The sequence below is a fragment of the Sinocyclocheilus grahami genome, unplaced genomic scaffold (genome assembly GCF_001515645.1).
Source record: "Sinocyclocheilus grahami isolate Dianchi unplaced genomic scaffold, SAMN03320097.WGS_v1.1 scaffold1001.1, whole genome shotgun sequence".
Classification (NCBI taxonomy): Eukaryota; Metazoa; Chordata; class Actinopteri; order Cypriniformes; family Cyprinidae; genus Sinocyclocheilus; species Sinocyclocheilus grahami.
The window spans coordinates 96288-114763 of record NW_015506180.1 but is presented as its reverse complement, the minus strand read 5'-3'; the positions used below and the strand labels follow the sequence as shown (position 1 = coordinate 114763).

Below are 18476 nucleotides of genomic sequence, written 5' to 3'. Positions count from 1 at the left end.
TGTGTGTGTGTGTGTGTGTGTGTGTGTGTGTGTGCGCGCGCGCTAGTGTGTGTGAGTGAGACAGAGTCAGCTTTCTTAACCGTGGCTTGTGTACTGCAAACACATACCAGCTTCATCACTGTGTCTGTCACGTGACTCTGTTCCCCTTTCGGGCTTGAACTGATGGTAAAACTAATGACATTATTTACTGTCTTTGCATTTATTTTGAAAGCTGAAGCTCGCGATTATGGTAAGGGGCGTTACATTTCCGACGCGTGCTTGCGGTGTTCGGCCAATCACAATGCACTGGGTCAGCTGGCCAATCAGAGCAGACTGCGCTTGTCGGAAGGAGGGACTTTGTAGAAAACGAAGTGTTTGAGAGAGGTGGGGCATAGAGGACCTACAATAATGTACAGTATTTGAAAAATAATGTGTTTTTTGAACATTAAAGCATGTCAACATATTCTGTTACACCAAATACACAAAATAATGATCTTTAAAAAAGCATCATATGACCCCTTTAAAGAAAGATCAATCTATATACCTTGAATACAGTGGGACGTTAACTGGGCGGTCTCTAGTCTCGTGGCGTCGTTAAGGCGCACCCCACAAATAACCAATCGGCAATTGAGTAACGCTGACAAATTATAACTGACAGAAAATCTAACCAATCACTCACAAATTTGTCAGTGCCGCAGCCAATCAGTGCAGAAAGAGGGCGGGCCGTCAGCCGAAACCGGAAGCGCCTGCAGGAGCTGTGTGACCTGAGAAGGTCTCCGGCCTTGTGCTAGAGCTGCACGGTGAGCGTGGCTGTGAACTTCACCAGGCTGTCTTACTGAAAAGCACAGCAGAGCTGCGATGTTTAAGTGCAAGACAGTATGGAACAAACTGGCTCCGCTGGTCCGGGCCTCATCCACTCTGTGTCTGCAGAATGCGAGAAAATCAGGCAAGTTGAAAAAGGCGGCAGAAGTCTGTGGCTCTGCTAATCGTCTGTGAACTTCATGTCTAGCAGAAAGGCTTGCACAATTTCTATGGAAACACAAGTCCAGGCGCCGGTAGGATAAAGGCCCAGTTTGGTGCGTGCTGTAGGGTGCTGTCCAGATGCTAGGTACTTTATTTGACCATGTAGATAGTTAACTAACAAGTAGTGAGTAGATACACACTTGAAGTTTCATTCAGTGCTGTCTGCGGTCACACCGCGCATTTTCAGCAGAAAAACGCAATATGGGAATTCTGTCAAAATGACTATTTGTAACGAAACCGCTTGTATGGGTTAATGCAGGACTGCACGAAGAGCTGCAGTCACTTTTGGGCCAAGGTCGGTGAACATCAAGTCTGCCTCTCACACGCTTGTGGCTCTGACAGCTCCATGACGCTGTCTATTTTACAATAATGAGCGGTTGACTGTATACTTTACGGTTTACCAATTAACTAAATAAATACACGGACATTTAAATGTTGATTTTAAATACTGGTTAAATAGACTTTAGACTTAAAATGTATAATTTTCTCCGATACAGGTTTCATTTTATTATAATTATTATTATTTTACATTTGGTGATTCAGTATTGTTTTTAATGGAAATTTATTTTTACCATTAGTTATGTAAGGAAGAAGTTAGAATAAAGGAAAAATTTAAATGAACAGCATTTAAACAAGTTCTGCTCACATATTTGAAGGCTTCTATTGGGTCTTAGGGTAAACGTCATATGTGACATTACTTTACGGAGAGCTTCAGCTTACGAACTACTAGCTACGTCCTACCTTACGAACAACTGGTGCCACTGAATAATGCATAGATTTAGTTATAAACTAGCTAGTAGTTACTAAGCCTCTAGTGTGGACTTTATATTCTAATTTAAGCAAGACCTTACGAATGGCTGGTGTAACCCTACCCAGCCCCATATTGTCAGTGCATAAAATATATATTTCATCAGATAATTGCTTCTGATATTAGAATTGTACTGCTCGTGTGGGTTGTGGTTAGTTTGTGAATCATGTTGATGGTAATTTACATGTGCGTTTGGCAGACACTTTTTTGATTATGCTCAATGTCAGTCTCCATTTCAGAGTTCCATTTCAGACTCTGGATCATAAGTTGCATCAGTTTTCTTCAGTGTAGTAAATGATGTTGTTTTAATATCAGTCATAAACTTCCTCATGTTCTAGTTGATCGGTCACATGCAGCTTTTGTCGTCCTGCGATGATGATGATTTTTAGATTTGCAAAGTTCTGTGTAATTGTTGTTTATTTGTTTGTGTGTTTAAAGGCGTACCACACCGTCTCAGGGGACAAGGAAAGATATAATGAGCGTATGATAGACATTGCCAATAGACCAAAACAAGGGCCACAAGCAGCTGAGACTGTCAGTAAGTAAATACACTATCCAAATGAATACACACACCAAAATAATAAATCACTGGTCTCATTCAATTAGAAGTTATTGTGTTGTTTCAATTATATATATTTATTTATTTATTTACAGTTTAATTCAGTGGTATGTCTTTTGTGTTTCAGCTGAAATTGTGGCAGAATCAAAAGAAGGTGAGTGGTTATTTCTACATGCTGCTATTGGTTCTTTCCATCTGTCTGTCTATATATGCACATTGTTCACAGCCTTACACACAGAGCACTGTGGTCCACTCCCTGCGCATTGGTTGCTGAATTCAAAGCAAAACTCGAGTGTTATCTAATATTTGCCAGCTCTCTGACAACATTCTCATTTGATTGATTTATTTATTTTTTTAAATTCTGATTTGATTGGAAACCTAAAATGAACATTTGAGAAGTTATGCAGTGCTGTTGTGCTCTGAGGTCATATGGCTCTGGTTGGTCATATGTCACTGTTACTGGTGCACATAACATGCACAGAGTGTCCTGTTCATGAAGGATGAAACAACACACTCAGTAGGAAATGTTTCTTGGGAATTCCTAACTCTGCTTAGTCTGAAAAAGGGATTAACAACCTGAACATTTTAAATAGTATTATGTACAATAATCAAGTCAGCTCCTGTTTGCTAGTATAGTATCTTCATTCATTCTTGGTATGTGCATAGCATAATATTGCTTAACATAAAACAGTTTATTTAGTAAAATTTCTAAATGAGGTCATATCAAACATTTATTCCAATTTGAACCTACTCGTAGAAATAAACACTTAGCTTCTGTTGTGGTTTAGAATATGTTTTAGTTGGTATTAAATAGTTTTTTACTGGACAGGTAATTTTATAAATAAGTTTTCTTCTTTAAGGGCTGAAAAAAGATCCATTGCATTAATTCAGTGCATTAAAAACCTGATGCATTGTCACAAATGATATTACAGCTATATGCAGGCATGAAGAGTGGTATGTGCTCTTAATTTATTAATATGGTCTTATTCATAACAGCTTACTGCCATTTGTCTTCTCTATGCAAGTAGATGTACAGTAGTGATTTTTTGATTGCCAGCCGCTAGACCTATATTAAAACTGTTTCAGCACACTAGCTCAGTTGATGAGCATGCAACATTGGACTTGTAGTAAGGGAAAGGTTTAGGATCAATAAATGCATATACTGTTGGTATAAACAAATCTCTGTTTCGTGTGAGGAGTTGTGCATGTAAAATACAGATACACTATTGTTCAAGTAAGATTTTTTTTTTTTGAAAGAAGTACTTCTATTCAACAAAGATGCTGATCAAAATCAAAAGTGACTGCAACGACTTTTACATTGTTACAAAATTAATATTTGTAATAAATGCTGTTCTATGGACCAAAATGTATCACGTTTCACAAAAAATAAGCAGCATAACTTTTTCCAACAAATGTTTCTTGAGCACCAAATCAGCATATTAGAATTATTTATGAAGGATCATGTGACACTGAAGACTGGAGTAATGGCTTCTGAAATAAATACATTTTCAATAAATAAAAAAATTACATTTTCAAAACATATTCAGACAGTTCTTTTAAATTGTAGTAATATTTCACAATATTACTGTATTTAAAGTAAAAATAGTAACAAATAAATGCATTTTTGGTGAGCATAAGAAACCTCTTTCAAAAACATTAAAAAAATCTTACCAACTGCAACATTTTGAATGATAGTGTAGATGTGCCTCTACTGTGTATTAATATACAATAACAGGAGTTCCAGATTTGGATTTCAAAGTTTTATTATCCAGGATGTATGTTTCGTCATAGATCAACCATCAGCTTGTATACATAATTACAATTTCCTGTTCAATCCCTCTATACAGTATAGGCTGTAATTGTGAATATAAATGGTAGTTGATGTTTGGCCTATATCACTGTAAACCCACCAAACCTCCCTTCTGTTTATTTCACCTGAGCCATGATTTTGTTATAACTGTAATAGAAAACTGGTAAAATGTACATGAACTGTCACGTTCAGTTGAGTTGTGCATGCTTTTGTGACTGTCTATGTAATGTTCCTATTAACTGTCTTTTGCATTGTTTTAAAGGGGTCATATGATGCAATTTCTGTTTTAGTGTTTTTCCTTTTCTTTAGTGTGTTATGTAGCTATTTGTGCATGTATAAGATCTGCAGAGTTACAAAGCTCAAAGTCTCCCACAAAAGGATTTATTCTATCTAAAAGAGAAGGCTGATCCAGACCGGGCTAAAACGCCTCATTCAAACACGCCCCCACATCTCTACGTCACGGTGTGGAAATATTTGCTTAATGCCACCTAAATGTTCATGCAAAGAAAGAAGGCGTGGTTTCTGACTTTGCTATGACAATCTGGCGCTTCTGAATCAGCTACTGTTTTGTTAATAGTTTAAGTATTTGCTATTGACTGTTCAAATACAGAGTTTTGCACTGTGTAGAGTATCACGTCGTGTGTATGTGAGAGAGAGACAGGGTCACATCACAGTGGAGTCAGCTTTCGTAATCGTGGCTTGTGTACTGCAAATACATATGAGCATCATCACTGTGTCTGTCACGCGACTCTGTTCCCCTTTCGGGCTTGAACTGATGGTAAAATTAAGGACATTATGTACAGTCTTTACATTTATTTTGAAAGCTGAAGCTCGCGATTATGGAAAGGGGCGTTACATTTCTGACGCGTGCTTGTGGTGTTCGGCCAATCACAATGCACTGGGTCAGCTGGCCAATCAGAGCAGACTGCGCTTGTCGGAAGGAGGGGCTTTGTAGAAAATGACGCGTTTGAGAGAGGCGGGGCATAGAGGAACTACAATAATGTACAGTATTTGAAAAATAATGTTTTTTGAACATTAAAGCATGTAAACATATTCTGTTACACCAAATACACAAAATAATGATCTTTAAAATGGCATCATATGACCCCTTTAATGTAATGACCCCTCTCCTAACAGTTCTGCATTATATGCATTTTTTTATCTAAATAACTTTAAAAAGCATCTGCCAGGAACTGTAAACTGTCAGACATCTTTAGATTGTCACCGTGACCTTCCACTTCTACTCATACATGGTGAACTGTCTTCACTGTCAGGCATTTGATTGTGAGCATTTGTATTGTGGGTAAAACACTGCTTTGTGGGTAACTCCATTGATGTTCCTCACTCAACCATTTGAGTATCCATTTGGTTTTATTCTAAATTTAACTTGCTATGCCTTTTCAAGTTAAGAGGGTAATGTGGTACGAAATGTACCAGAGTTTTCTTTCTGCCATTGGGCCAAGAATGGTTGGATAGAGGTGATGTTCTTTCATTGTTGATGGACATGCATGATGCTTGTCTTTTCTTCTTCATGTCTTTCATTTGTCAGTTGTGTATTTTGCAACACACTTTGTCTGTGTCACCAACCAAACATTTCCATCACTCTTTTCTTTCCTCCTTTTTCTCCTCGTCCTACTAACTCTCAGATGTTTTGAAAAAAAGCTGTCTTGTCTTGCTCATTGTCTTGTTTAAACTTCTTTATTCATGTATTATTCTTGGAAGGAGATGAATGTAAAGGTAGCGAAGTCTAAGAGAAAATTCCAGAGAATTGTCCATCATGATAGTCTCTGATGTACAGAGACTATTTCAGAAGATATGATGATCTGATGATCTTCATGGTAACATGGTAATCCTCCACAAATTTGGAAGATCCTTTCATGGAAGGTCACACAGAAGATGTTGCAACTAAGGCGGGAAGTGGATGAAGACCCTGATACATTCACATTCACCCATAATTTAACCTTTCCTTATGTTTTTACTCTTTTCCGTCCTACAAATTCATTCCTGATCCTGGATCCATTATTTTTCCCATTTTCTCTGGATGAACCTACCCTAAATGAACCACTCCTACAACCAATCAAAGCATGAAAATGTTCGGATTTAGAGCATTGAAAAAATGCTAGGGATGTTTTTCGTTTAGTCAGTTATCTACTAATTATCCTGCTTTATATGCTGCAGTACCTCTGGAATCCATTCTCGAACTAGCTTCGGAGTCTGTTAAGAGTGGTAAGAGCCGAATAATATAGAGTGGAGGATTGTTTTGGTGGTGCTTCTTTTACGGTCAAACATTCTTGTGTTTTGCTCGTTCTGTGGCATTAGAGCCTGCTGCTGAAGAACCAACTCTAACAGAACCTCCTGTTGAAGAACCTCCGGTAACAGAAGCTGTTGTGGAGTTCACTGAAACTGAACCTGTTGTAGAAGAACCAATTGTAGAAGCTTCTATTCCGAAACCCATTGTGGAAACCCTAGTAACAGAGCTTGTTGTTGAGGCCTCTGTACCAGAATCCATCATTGAAATCTCTGTAACAGAACCTGTTGCAGAAGCTCCAGTAGTTACGCAAAGTGAAGAACCCTTAGCTCCTGTAGTTGAGAGTGGTAAGCTTGACGCATCTGCATGGAAATCCAGTTTTTTACAGAGGAAATATTTTTGGAAACTGAGGTTAACGTCTTTCCTCTCCTCTTACTTCGGGATTAAGAAACCGAGCCTACACCTGTAATCATCGCTGCGCATGTTCCGGAGGCTTCACCTGTTTCTGAGAGTGGTAAGAGTCCAGTTTTGACTGGATGGGAATCAGTTTAAACATGTCACTGATAATTACTTCATTCACACATGTGGACACCTATTTCTAAACTTTCCATTACTACACGTTTGATTTCTATGGCTACAAATGCTCTTTTATTTGAGTTGACTAAATTATGTCTTGGTCTGTCTTAGGTTGGTTATTTCCTTTATCATTGAAGTTTAATTTTCATTTAAATTTTTCTTGTCTTTATAAACCACATTGTCCTCTCTTCTTTTTAAGGCCTTATATTCTTTGCAACTCCGTTTTTTTTCATTCCTTTTAATTGTTGTTTTGTGTGACTATTGTAATGCTAATGCTATTTGTACAAGGTCACACATTTATGACCAGTTTTCAGCCACGTTTACAGATTACTTGGGGTACAGTTTGCACTAATATTACAATAAAATGCTAATCTCTCCCCTCATCTAGCGCTGTGTTCCTGAGATCACTTACATATTCTTGTACAGAGCTGGCATTGTAGTCTACTCTACCAGTATCAGGAAACAGTCCTCCATAAAATGCGCTGGACACATCTGAATATTTGGGTTGAACTGTTCTGGAACAGTGTTGTAAATACAACTTAACCACTGATTTCTAGTCGTTTCCTCTTTTGGAAGACTAAACAAAGTAGTTTTGCTTTCAAAACGAAACACATGGCGGGCAGAGCGACAGAGCGTCCAGGGGGCTTGCGGCAACCACATCTGACGACCCCAGGCTGGACTCCTCTTCGTCCACGGTGAAAGCCGATCCGGCGATCCACAGCATGAAGTTGATGTATTTCCTCAGCGACCAGCACGGATCAGCTCCAGGCATGACGAAGTGGATATCGTCCTCTTTTTGAAGGCCAAACGAAGTAGTTTTGCTTTCACAACGAAACACACAGCACCTTCACGACATGGCGCCTTCTTTCTTTGCGTGAACATTTGGGTGGCGTTATGCAAATCTTCCCACATCGTGACGTAGACATGTGGGGGCATGTTAGAACGAGCCGTTTTAGGTAGGCGTGGTTGACTCAACTTTTATAAAGAATAATCTTTATGCACCAAGAGCTTGTAACACTCCAAAGAGAAAGGAAAATTTGAAATCGCATCATATGACCCCTTTAAATGCATACACTAATTCAGTGTTCAGGTCAATTTATTCATAAATGCTTGTTTGTACTAGATGTCTCTTTATTTAACCAGCTGCAGTTTCTGAGCCTGCTCCTGCTGCTGAGCCCGTTGAATCCACTGCTGCTCACTCGGGTGTCCCTGAACATGCTCACTATCTGCTGATTGGTGGAGGCACGGCTTCATTCGCTGCAGCTAGGTCCATCCGGGCACGTGACCCTGGTGCCAGGGTGAGTCTGTCAGTTTGGTGGTAGTTTGGCAGAATTATGGTGAACCTCACAGGATATTGTAATCATCAATACCTTTAGAACAGGGTTTGTTAAGAATCCCCAAATGGATGAGGATGAGGGTGCTTTTGTGAGACATCATTGTTCTAAAATGTCATTAAATTGCTACATATTTAAATTAAACATTCATATCTCAGTGTACAAAATTTAAATCAATTTCAAGAGCCATAAAAATACATTTAGTAAAATCTTATTAAGGTATGTACCATTGGATGTACACTTGCAGAATTCTATATGTAAAATATTTCTAGATATTAAACTGCGTGTTTTTTGTACATGTTTGTTACACAGGTGTTGATTGTAACAGAGGAGTCTGAATTGCCCTACATGAGACCTCCTCTCTCTAAAGAACTCTGGTTCTCTGATGACCCCAAGGCCACCGAAACACTGCACTTCAAACAATGGAATGGCAAAGAGAGGAGGTGTGTGTCAGAATATTCCAGACCACATACTAACGTGCTGGCTTTGTTTCAGACAATTGCTTCAGAATTCTGGATTTTTTTGGGTTGATTTTTGTGATATTTATTTATGCTTGTTTTAGTATTTACTTCCAGCCTCCCTCGTTCTACGTCAGTCCCGCGGATCTTGCTAAAGTGGAGAATGGGGGTGTGGCTGTGCTTACGGGCCGTAAGGTGGGAAACCCTCTTGTTACTGAGAAGCTGTGTTCTTAATAACTTCCACATGAATAAGTCAGAATAATGCTGAGGTCACACGAGAGGAGAAAATGTTTTATGGATGCATAAGTGCGTGTGGATGTCCTCATCGTACTCCTGTGTGTGTGTGTGTGTGTGTGTGTGTGTGTGTGTGTGTGTGTTTGTACCCGTGGTGTAGGTGGTACACATGGATGTCAGAGGAAATAAAGTCAAATTGAGTGATGGTGCAGAGATCTCATATGAAAAGTGCCTGATTGCCACAGGTAAAATGCATGTATAATATACACATAAAACAAATGCAGAGGTGTAAAATCTATTGCTGTCTTATAAAATGTATATGTGTGTGTATTAGGTGGGGTGCCTAGGAACCTGCAAGTAATTGACAGAGCAGGAGAGGAAGTGACGAAGAGGACAACCCTCTTTAGAAAAGTACGTCTTATGGCACATTTTTGGGTTTCAGGACAAGCAGAATTAAAAAGTAGTGTTCAAATGAGATCCTCCATTAGTATGTTAAAGTCAACATGAAATCAAAAGAAAAAAGTTTGTCTTTACCAACATGCAATAAATTGTTTAGACACTGAAAACTTTCCTGATCAGATGATGGATAAAATAAAGTCCTTCCTTGGGGTTTTTTTTTTTCTTGCTGAATTTTCAAATTTTTAAAAACACATCACATTATGCACGTCAAGTGGGTTGTGAATGCCGTTTTATGTTGACAGAATCAGATTATACCTCAATTATACCTCGATCTAGTGTCCGTACAGTTAAAAATTCAAGTCAGAATAAGATGTTTAATAAGAAGAGCTCTTTTACTAAGCACAGATGCACATCATCTCATGAGATGCCAAATGCATAAATGTACATGTGCAAAACACCACTGGAGGGCACCCTTGTGCTAATCTCTAATGTTCCATTAGCACAGTGGTTCTCAAACCTTTCCATGAAGTACCCCCAGCACTGCACATTTTGCATGTCTCACTATATCTGACACACCCACTTCAGGTCTTGCGGTTTCCACTAATGAGCTGATGAGTTGAATCAAGTGTGATAGATGAGGGAGACATACAAAATGTGCAGGGCTGGGGGTACTCCAGGACAGGTTTGAGAACCACCGTTTTAGCACAGTGGTTCCCAATCCTGGTCCTGGAGAACCCCCAACACTGCACGGTTTTGATGTCTCATATCGCATACCACTAAGAATTTGTAGTGTTTTTTCCCTTCTATTTAACCAGAGAACTATTTTTTTAAAAAGCCTAGTGCACATTTTTACAACCATCAGTGTTGGGATAGATGATAGATATTAACATACTATGTGACCACAAATACTATATCTTGTTCCTACAGTCCTAGAAAACCTAGACATTTCAGGGAATTTTAAATAGTGGAAATTGGAAATGGAAATTCCGGCAGTAAACAAAGTTCTTGTTATTGTCATGTGTAAAATATTGTATTCATTTAAAATTGCTCTTTGTCTATTTTTTTATGTCTTTATCCTGTAAACCCTAAAAAATGTAGTGACTGGAAAAGTAATGGAAATGTGTTGGTCAAAAGGTACTGTTGGACAGGACCCCATATACATCTCTGTTTAACTTTCAAATGTTCTTTTTGGTAGATTGAAGATTTAAGATCTCTAGAGACGATCTCCAGAGAGGTTAAGTCCATTACCATCATTGGCGGAGGTTTTCTCGGTAGCGAGCTAGCATGTGCCTTGGGTCGCAGATGTGAGTCCAAACACTCAGCTGTTATTCAGAGATATATATATATATATATATATATATATATATATGTCAAAGTGTTGATTGTAAAAAAAAATATATATATATAATTTTATAATTTATATGTATAAATAATGATGACAGTTTTATCCTTAATAATATCTATATATGTGTGTATATACAGTATATATGTGTATATAAAGATGGACACAGTTTGTTTTATCCAGCTGTATTTACTCAGTGCAACTTATAACCATAGACTAAAAAAACGTGACGTCACCCGTAGGTTTCTGAAGAGCATTTTTGAAGCCTAAAGTGGGCGGAGTGGGTCGTCTTGGCAGCGCATCACTCCTGAATAATCGAAAATGAGCAAAGAGGCGGGATGTGGGTAGAGCTGGTTGCTGAAACCACGCCCACCTAGCTCCATGGTGGTGACAGCAGCAGCAATCCACCTGTCACTCAAGTGGCCTCGCCCTTAATTATGCAGAACTTTAAGGCTTAATATAATTTTAATGGATTATATTAAATATATATAAAAAAAAAATCACCCCCATCACAGTTGTCATGAAGGGCAAAATTAGCTATATAGACCAAAACCACTTTTTGTACCAGGTTGTAAACATATTTTTTTTCTTCTTTAAAGTTGGGCATTTTAACATGAGGGGTCTATGGGATTGACTCCCTTTTGGAGCCTAGCGGCCAGTCGATGAATTGCAGTTTAAGTCACTTCCGTATTGGTTTCAAGAGACAGACCGGAAGGTTGTCGCTTGCTTATAACATCCAAGTGAAAGATAAAACACCAACATGTCAGAAAAAAATAAAAACAGAATCATTGAGTTGGAAAAAGTTCACCCCCTCCTAAAAATGACTTGTAAACTCAATCAGGTGTAGCTAATCACCTTCTCAATGGCACACAAAGCTATTTGACTTTCAACTGTGATCAGCTGTGGTCGTTTTGTTTAGCTCAGCATGAAAAGACCTTTCCTGGAGCATTTAAGTCCTTAAAGCAAACAATCAACTATGGGTGGCAAGGCACTGTCAAAAGATCCTTGGGATAAAGTTGTGGACAGGGACAAGTCAGGAGATGGATACAAAAAAATTCTCCACAAATGTGGCTTGTATGGGAGGGTTGCAACAAAAAAGCCACTCCTCGAGAAAGGCCACATGCAGTCACGACAATTCTGAGGCAGATGAGACTAAAATTGAATTAATTGGCCTCAACACTAAATTATATGTCTGGCAGAAATCCAATACACCATCCAAATAACAGCATTCCTACAGTAAAGCATGGAGGTGGTGATATCCTGTTATGGGGGTGTTTCTCTGCAGCAGGCACTGGAGCACTTGTCAGGATAGAAGAAAAAATGGATGGGGAAAAATACCGTCAATTTCTTGAGGAAATTCTGCTGCCCTCTGCCAGAAAGTTTTCAATGGGAAGAAGATTTAACTTCCAATATGACAATGACCCAACGCACACAGCAAAACTGAGCACACAGTGGTAGAAGGAGAAAAAGGTGAATGTCCTTACATGGCCTAGTCAGAGCCCAGACTTATCGAAAATGTGTGGAAGACTGCAGTCCACAAATGGTCACCGTCAGAATTAACTGAACTTGAGCAGTTCTGCAGAGAAGAGTGGGCAAATATTGCAAAGTCTAGATGTGCAAAGTTTGTAGAGACATATCCCAACAGATTAAAGGCTGTAATTAAAGCAAAAGGTGGTTCAACAAAATACTGACATGGGGGGGGGGGGTGATCCTTTTTCCAACTCAGTGATTTTTTTCTTTTACTGACATGTTGGTGGTATATCTTACTCTTGGATGTTACAAGTTGTAAATACAGCTGGATAAAACAAAAACTGAGTCTTCATTTCAGGCTGCAAAGCAACAAAATGTGATTATTTTAAAGGGGGCGATTCTTTTCTATACCTACTATATGTGTGTGTATGCATCTATATGTTCTCATGTTAGAATTTTTTTATAAATTTTTTTTATGAAAATGCAGCTGACTTTTCCCCCTCTCTCTTTTTCCTTGCTCTCTTTCTTTCTCCTTCTCTGTAGCCACTGACCTTGGTTTAGAGGTGATCCAGATGTTCCCAGAGAAGGGTAACATGGGAAAAGTACTGCCTGAATACTTGAGTAACTGGACCACTGAGAAAGTCCGGAAAGGTGAGAGAATTAATAAAGGAAATTTGTTTGAGCAGCCCAACGTGGCAACATCGGCTCAACAAATAGCGTGTGCTTTGAGGTGGGGGGAGTAGGATTACCTGTATCTATGACAGTGTTTGAGAAACTTGCCTGAAACCTTTTTTTTTTTTCCCCCCTGTTCAGTTTATCACAGAAATTGCTTCTTTTAGCTGTAAATGTCCAGATGAAATGTAGGTATTTTGAAAAGTTTAAGCTAACCTTTTGACCGTCCATAGAGGGTGTGAACATAATCATGGATGCTGTAGTGAAAAATGTGAGCTACAAAAATGACAAATTGGAGATCAAACTGAAGGATGGACGCCTGGTGAGTCTGCTTTTCCATCAGCCAGTCATAACCTGGCCTGATCTTCTGTATGCTAATTACAAAGTAATATGGTTATATTTTTTGTAATTTTTTTATTATTATGTTGTTGTTTTAGATTAAGACAGACCACATTGTGGCAGCAGTTGGTTTGGAGCCTAGTGTGGAACTTGCCAAATCTGCCGGGCTAGAGGTGGACTCTGATTTCGGAGGGTACCGGGTTAATGCTGAGCTCCAGGCTCGCGCCAACATCTGGGTGGTATGTATGGCTGATGGCTTCTCCAGCAAAACTTACAAAAGGGAAGAGAGGAGATCTTTTAATACTACTGATATTGGTGGTATTCAAGAGACCGTACCAAGCCAGAAGATCCTAAAGAATGGCTGGTTCAGTTTTCATAGGAACTGTACTGGTTCTGATTGCATCATACATTTTTTCTTCGGTGTTTGTGTTCTAGGCAGGAGATGCTGCATGTTTCTATGACATCAAGCTGGGCCGCCGGCGCGTAGAGCATCATGATCACGCTGTGGTCAGTGGCAGACTGGCTGGAGAGAACATGACTGGAGCCAGCAAACCCTATTGGCATCAGTCGATGTTCTGGTAACCACACTTCTTCAGCAAACTCACCTTTTAATGTGTTTTAATTGTATTATTCAGCACTCACAACATGTCCTTGTCTTCAGGAGTGATCTAGGTCCAGATGTAGGATATGAAGCCATCGGTATAGTGGACAGCAGTCTGCCCACCGTGGGAGTGTTTGCTAAAGCCACAGCCAAGGACACACCAAAAGCTGCAACCGAACAATCAGGTACACAAACATTTACTGACATGTAGATAGCTAGACTACTATGGATTTGTGGATTAACACATCCTGGGTACCATCAATAGCAGAGTACAAACAAAAACAACATTTTCTCTGTTTACAGGCACCGGAATCCGTTCCGAGAGTGAGACAGAGGCAGTTGCCGGGACATTGAAAGCAGAAATAATGGCCCATCCACCTCCTATCCAGCAGGAGGAGGATTATGGGAAAGGAGTGATATTTTACCTGAGGGACAACGTGGTGGTTGGTATTGTACTGTGGAACGTCTTCAACAGAATGCCCATCGCAAGGAAGGTGAGCAGAGATATCATTTCCTTTTTCCATCCATCTTCATTTCAGTGTTTCTATGAAAAATATTATTTATTTGTTGTTTTGTCTATGTATTTGTAGATAATCAAAGATGGAGAACAACATGCAGATCTTAATGAGGTGGCCAAGCTTTTCAACATCCACGAAGACTGAACAATCTTTGTTTTCTCTGTTTTCTGTCCACTATGTCAAGGGCACTCTGCCCAAATCCATGTGGAGTGACCTTGGGAGAAGACACACATACACACTGAACAAACACATACAGACTTACACCAGCCTGTCATCTGCCATTTTGACCTCAAAAGTTTTTGAGATCAGGACATGCCATGCTGACTCCAGACTGCAAGGTGGCGCTGTGCCCATGGATTGGTTAAAACTGTACCCCTCAATTTTCTACCCAGGGAAATGTAAACTTCTTGTTTGTATTGAAACGTTGTGCTGTGTGTGTGTGTTTTTTTTTCTTCTTTCTGTTGAGGTCGGTATATGTTTATCTAAATTCTTGAATGCATCCCTTCTAAATACCTTTTCAGAATCAAATCCATGTGGAGTGACCTTGGGAGAAGACACACATACACACTGAACAAACACATACAGACTTACACCAGCCTGTCATCTGCCATTTTGACCTCAAAAGTTTTTGAGATCAGGACATGCCATGCTGACTCCAGACTGCAAGGTGGCGCTGTGCCCATGGATTGGTTAAAACTGTACCCCTCAATTTTCTACCCAGGGAAATGTAAACTTCTTGTTTGTATTGAAACGTTGTGCTGTGTGTGTGTGTTTTTTTTTCTTCTTTCTGTTGAGGTCGGTAAATGTTTATCTAAATTCTTGAATGCATCCCTTCTAAATACCTTTTCAGAATCAGACAGGATATCCACTTTCGTTGAATATTGCAATAAAGTTGCATTTTGAAGCAAACAAAACCAGGTGAGAGACATTCCTCTGACACCTGGTAGCACACTTTTCTGCCTGCATGATCAAAGCAGCTAGTACAAATGAAGATGAAATAAAAGTAAGTTATTTTTAAATTTGTCTCAAGATTCATTAAAATTTTTCCTAACTTGGATTTTGTTAAAACATTTGCCAACATGGCAAATGTACAGTGATTATTTGGCCATTCCAGAGGTCAGAGGAACTTGCCAACCATTTTCAAGTGCAAGTTGAAATCTGAATGCCTGTGTGTCTAATATGGGTGACCCTGAGGCTTTTGAGATGCGTAGAGAAGATGCAATATGTTAAGGCTCATTTAACCTGCGATTGCCTGCAAACATGTTCCCTAATGTAGCCTTGACCTATTTCCTTATACACCAGTGCTCTGATATACAGGTCAGAGTAATAGCAAATTGCTCGTTCTGTCTTTCTGCGGAGTGATAGCTAAAGAAAAAATACAATTTGAGCCTTTGATGATAATGAAATATTTTGATGTATCCAAATACTATATGTAAATGTTATTTTGATGCATCAGTCACACTTTAATCAGCACTGAGGAGGGTACCATGTACAGATTATATCTTCATCCAGGTGTTGGACATCGATATTGAGTTACAATCATTTATTTTTATTTTTGTGGCAGGAAGAAATGTCCAAAACAAAGGATTAAACATGCCCTAGATTTTAAGTTTCAAGATTAAGTTTTTCAGTAGAGTAGGGTAGTGATTTCAGGTTTCTTGATTCCAATCGGATCCGCTGCATTTGGTTGCAATTCAGTTCATTTCATGTCCATTTTGTGAGATTCTTTCTCTGCTTATGCTGTAAATTATACAGGGCAGTGTTTCAGACTGATTCAATTTATATATATATATATATTAGATAAAAGAACAATGATAAGAATCATTCATATTGAATTGGACTCCTTAGATCGCGTTTTGGGTTTTTTGGTTCACAAAAAAACCCGGTTCATAAGTCAGTTGCTCATAAATCGCATTGTTTGTTTTCCTACGAAGACAACTTAACAGAATTTTTGTCATTATTTCGTTGTACACAGTCTTTGTGTTGATCGCATTCACGTCTCAGGTAATTTGTTTACTTTGCCGTGGCGCCGAAGATTATCAGGGGAGCGAGATCTTTGGGCAATGAAACGAAGACCGCGATCAATCGAAAAAGAAATGTTTTAGACACGTTACTTTGCAGTTAACAGAATTTATGAGCGAGCTTAGTTCTTTGCTAAATTATTCAATGTAATTTGTATTTTGGTAGATGGCAGTGAGTTATGTGCAAGCACCAGGATGCAGGGACAAAATCTGTCCACAAAAACAAGATCAGATGTTTCCGAGATAAACTTCCTCGGCTCGGGACTGCGATCTTCTCTAAAAAGCATATGAATAGGGTGGATGTCGCTGACCCGTATTGGCCTACACACATAAATGTCTGCTTCCCTGCCAATTAATCTGGAGTTAGCCAGCAATTCTCAGTTGAGAATGCCTGAGTTCCTTTAACCTCTGTGGAGACTGACAAGTAGAAGCGCATGTGTGTTTGTGTTGGTTCAGATTTTACGATTCATTCATTAGTAAGTTAATCATTAGTAGTTAATAAGTAGAAATCAGTGGCGTGGAGTGTGTGTGTGTGTGTGCGTGTTTATTTGGAGGGTCTTGGATAATTGTTATCTGAGAGCGAAAATGTGTGTGTGCTGTAGTATAGGCATTTGCTCTAATTCCTCTTGAGGTCAAGACAATGTTTAACACATCATGGACATGGCCGCTGAGTGTGTGTGATTTCTGATCAAACTGAGTCTGTTATTCTTTAGTTTGGTTCACTCTGGAGTGAAGATACATTAAAATTAACACTGGCCTAGTTATCCAGTGTGACTCAACACACACAGAGCTCAGTCGAATTTCTCTTTCTTTCAGTTTCTTACACCCACTCTAACAATATTCTTGTCTTATTTTTCCTCTCTCTTCTTTATTCCACAGGTTTCTCCCATACAGCTAACGGTTCATGTTAAGAATTATGATGGTAATGATGGAAACCTACATCTTTGCTCTTTTTTGACAAAAAGTCAACTTTTTCACACACACACACACACACACTGGTTTCCATTTTTTGTGGGGACTCCAGAGGCATAATGGTTTTTATACTGTACAAACCATATTTTCTATCGCCCTACACCTAAACCTACCCCTTACAGGAAACATTCTACTATTTCAGATTTTCAATACACTCCATTCTGTGTGATTTATAAGCTTGTTTCCTCATGGGGACCTAAAAAATGTCCCCACACACATGCACTCGTATTAAATTTGGTCCCCATAACGTGATAAATACCTGGTACACACTCACACATACATACACATACATATCTATATTTAGAGAAAACAAAAGATGTATATAAACTTATGAACTTTCTATTCATCAAAGAATCCTGAAAAAATGTTGTAAACATTGATAATATATTGTTTTGTTCTTAATATTAATAGATAATATCTTTTCAGCATTTATAATTGATTATTGAACACCAGCATATTAGAAGGAGTAAGTTACATTTTAAAATATTAAAACAGTTATTTTAAATTGTAATAGTATTGCATATAATCAAATAAATGCAGACTTGGGGAGCATAAGAGAAAACTATTAACTGAGACAATACATGCAATGTGTATTTAAAAAAAAAATGTTTTCACCACAGGACTATTGAAGTGAACTGCAAGACACAAAGGCGATTAAAAGTGGTGGAAAATTCAGAAGAAATGGTGACTAGTCACAGGACCTAAAATAGAAATTTAAAAAATCTAAAAGTTGAAATTCTTGCTGTTAAATAACAGGAAGCACTTGTTCCGTGTCATCTACCGAATGCAGATATCAGAAGAGTTGGATGGATGGATGTTTGTCCTCTGCTGCAGTGCGTCTTGGGATGTGGATCTGGAGCCCCTCAGGTGGAGTCGTGTCACAGTTGTTTATTCTGATAAAAGTCTTTAAACACATCTTACACCCTGTTGCCTTCTCTCGTCTCCATGGTAGAACTGCACCGCAGGCTAGCATGTGGCCAGAGAGAAAGAAAGAGCAGAAGACCCCCTGTATACACACACACACACACACACACACACACACACTAACATCTCTCAGTGTGCCCGTCTCAGGATGCAGTGCTCAGTCAGATGGCAGTGGAGGAGAGACCAGAG

General features: G+C 39.0%; 1 protein-coding gene and 1 long non-coding RNA gene across 3 annotated transcripts; one reads left to right on the top strand and one right to left on the bottom strand.

Annotated features, from left to right (window-relative positions):
• Positions 1-2246: 2246 nt before the first annotated feature.
• aifm1 (apoptosis inducing factor mitochondrion associated 1) lies at positions 2247-14671 on the top strand. 2 transcript variants are annotated; one of them, XM_016250654.1, is made up of 18 exons: positions 2247-2348; positions 2497-2523; positions 6358-6405; positions 6499-6774; positions 6876-6941; positions 8147-8301; positions 8650-8780; positions 8900-8990; positions 9190-9274; positions 9364-9440; positions 10624-10732; positions 12784-12891; positions 13146-13234; positions 13350-13490; positions 13687-13829; positions 13913-14037; positions 14156-14346; positions 14443-14671. In XM_016250654.1, the coding sequence occupies exons 1-18, from the start codon at positions 2294-2296 to the stop codon at positions 14512-14514; spliced, it is 1989 nt and encodes a 662-aa protein (XP_016106140.1). In that variant the 5' UTR covers positions 2247-2293; the 3' UTR covers positions 14515-14671. The 2 variants fall into 2 exon arrangements, with proteins under 2 accessions (XP_016106140.1, XP_016106141.1); XM_016250655.1 differs by lacking the exons at positions 6358-6405; positions 6499-6774; positions 6876-6941.
• Positions 14672-14825: 154 nt separating this feature from the next.
• On the bottom strand, positions 14826-15752 carry LOC107565419 (uncharacterized). The gene is made up of 2 exons (XR_001606374.1): positions 15213-15752; positions 14826-14883 (listed from the first exon to the last, which is right to left on the bottom strand). It is a non-coding gene; the product is annotated as an uncharacterized lncRNA (long non-coding RNA).
• Between the last annotated feature and the right edge of the window lie 2724 nt (positions 15753-18476).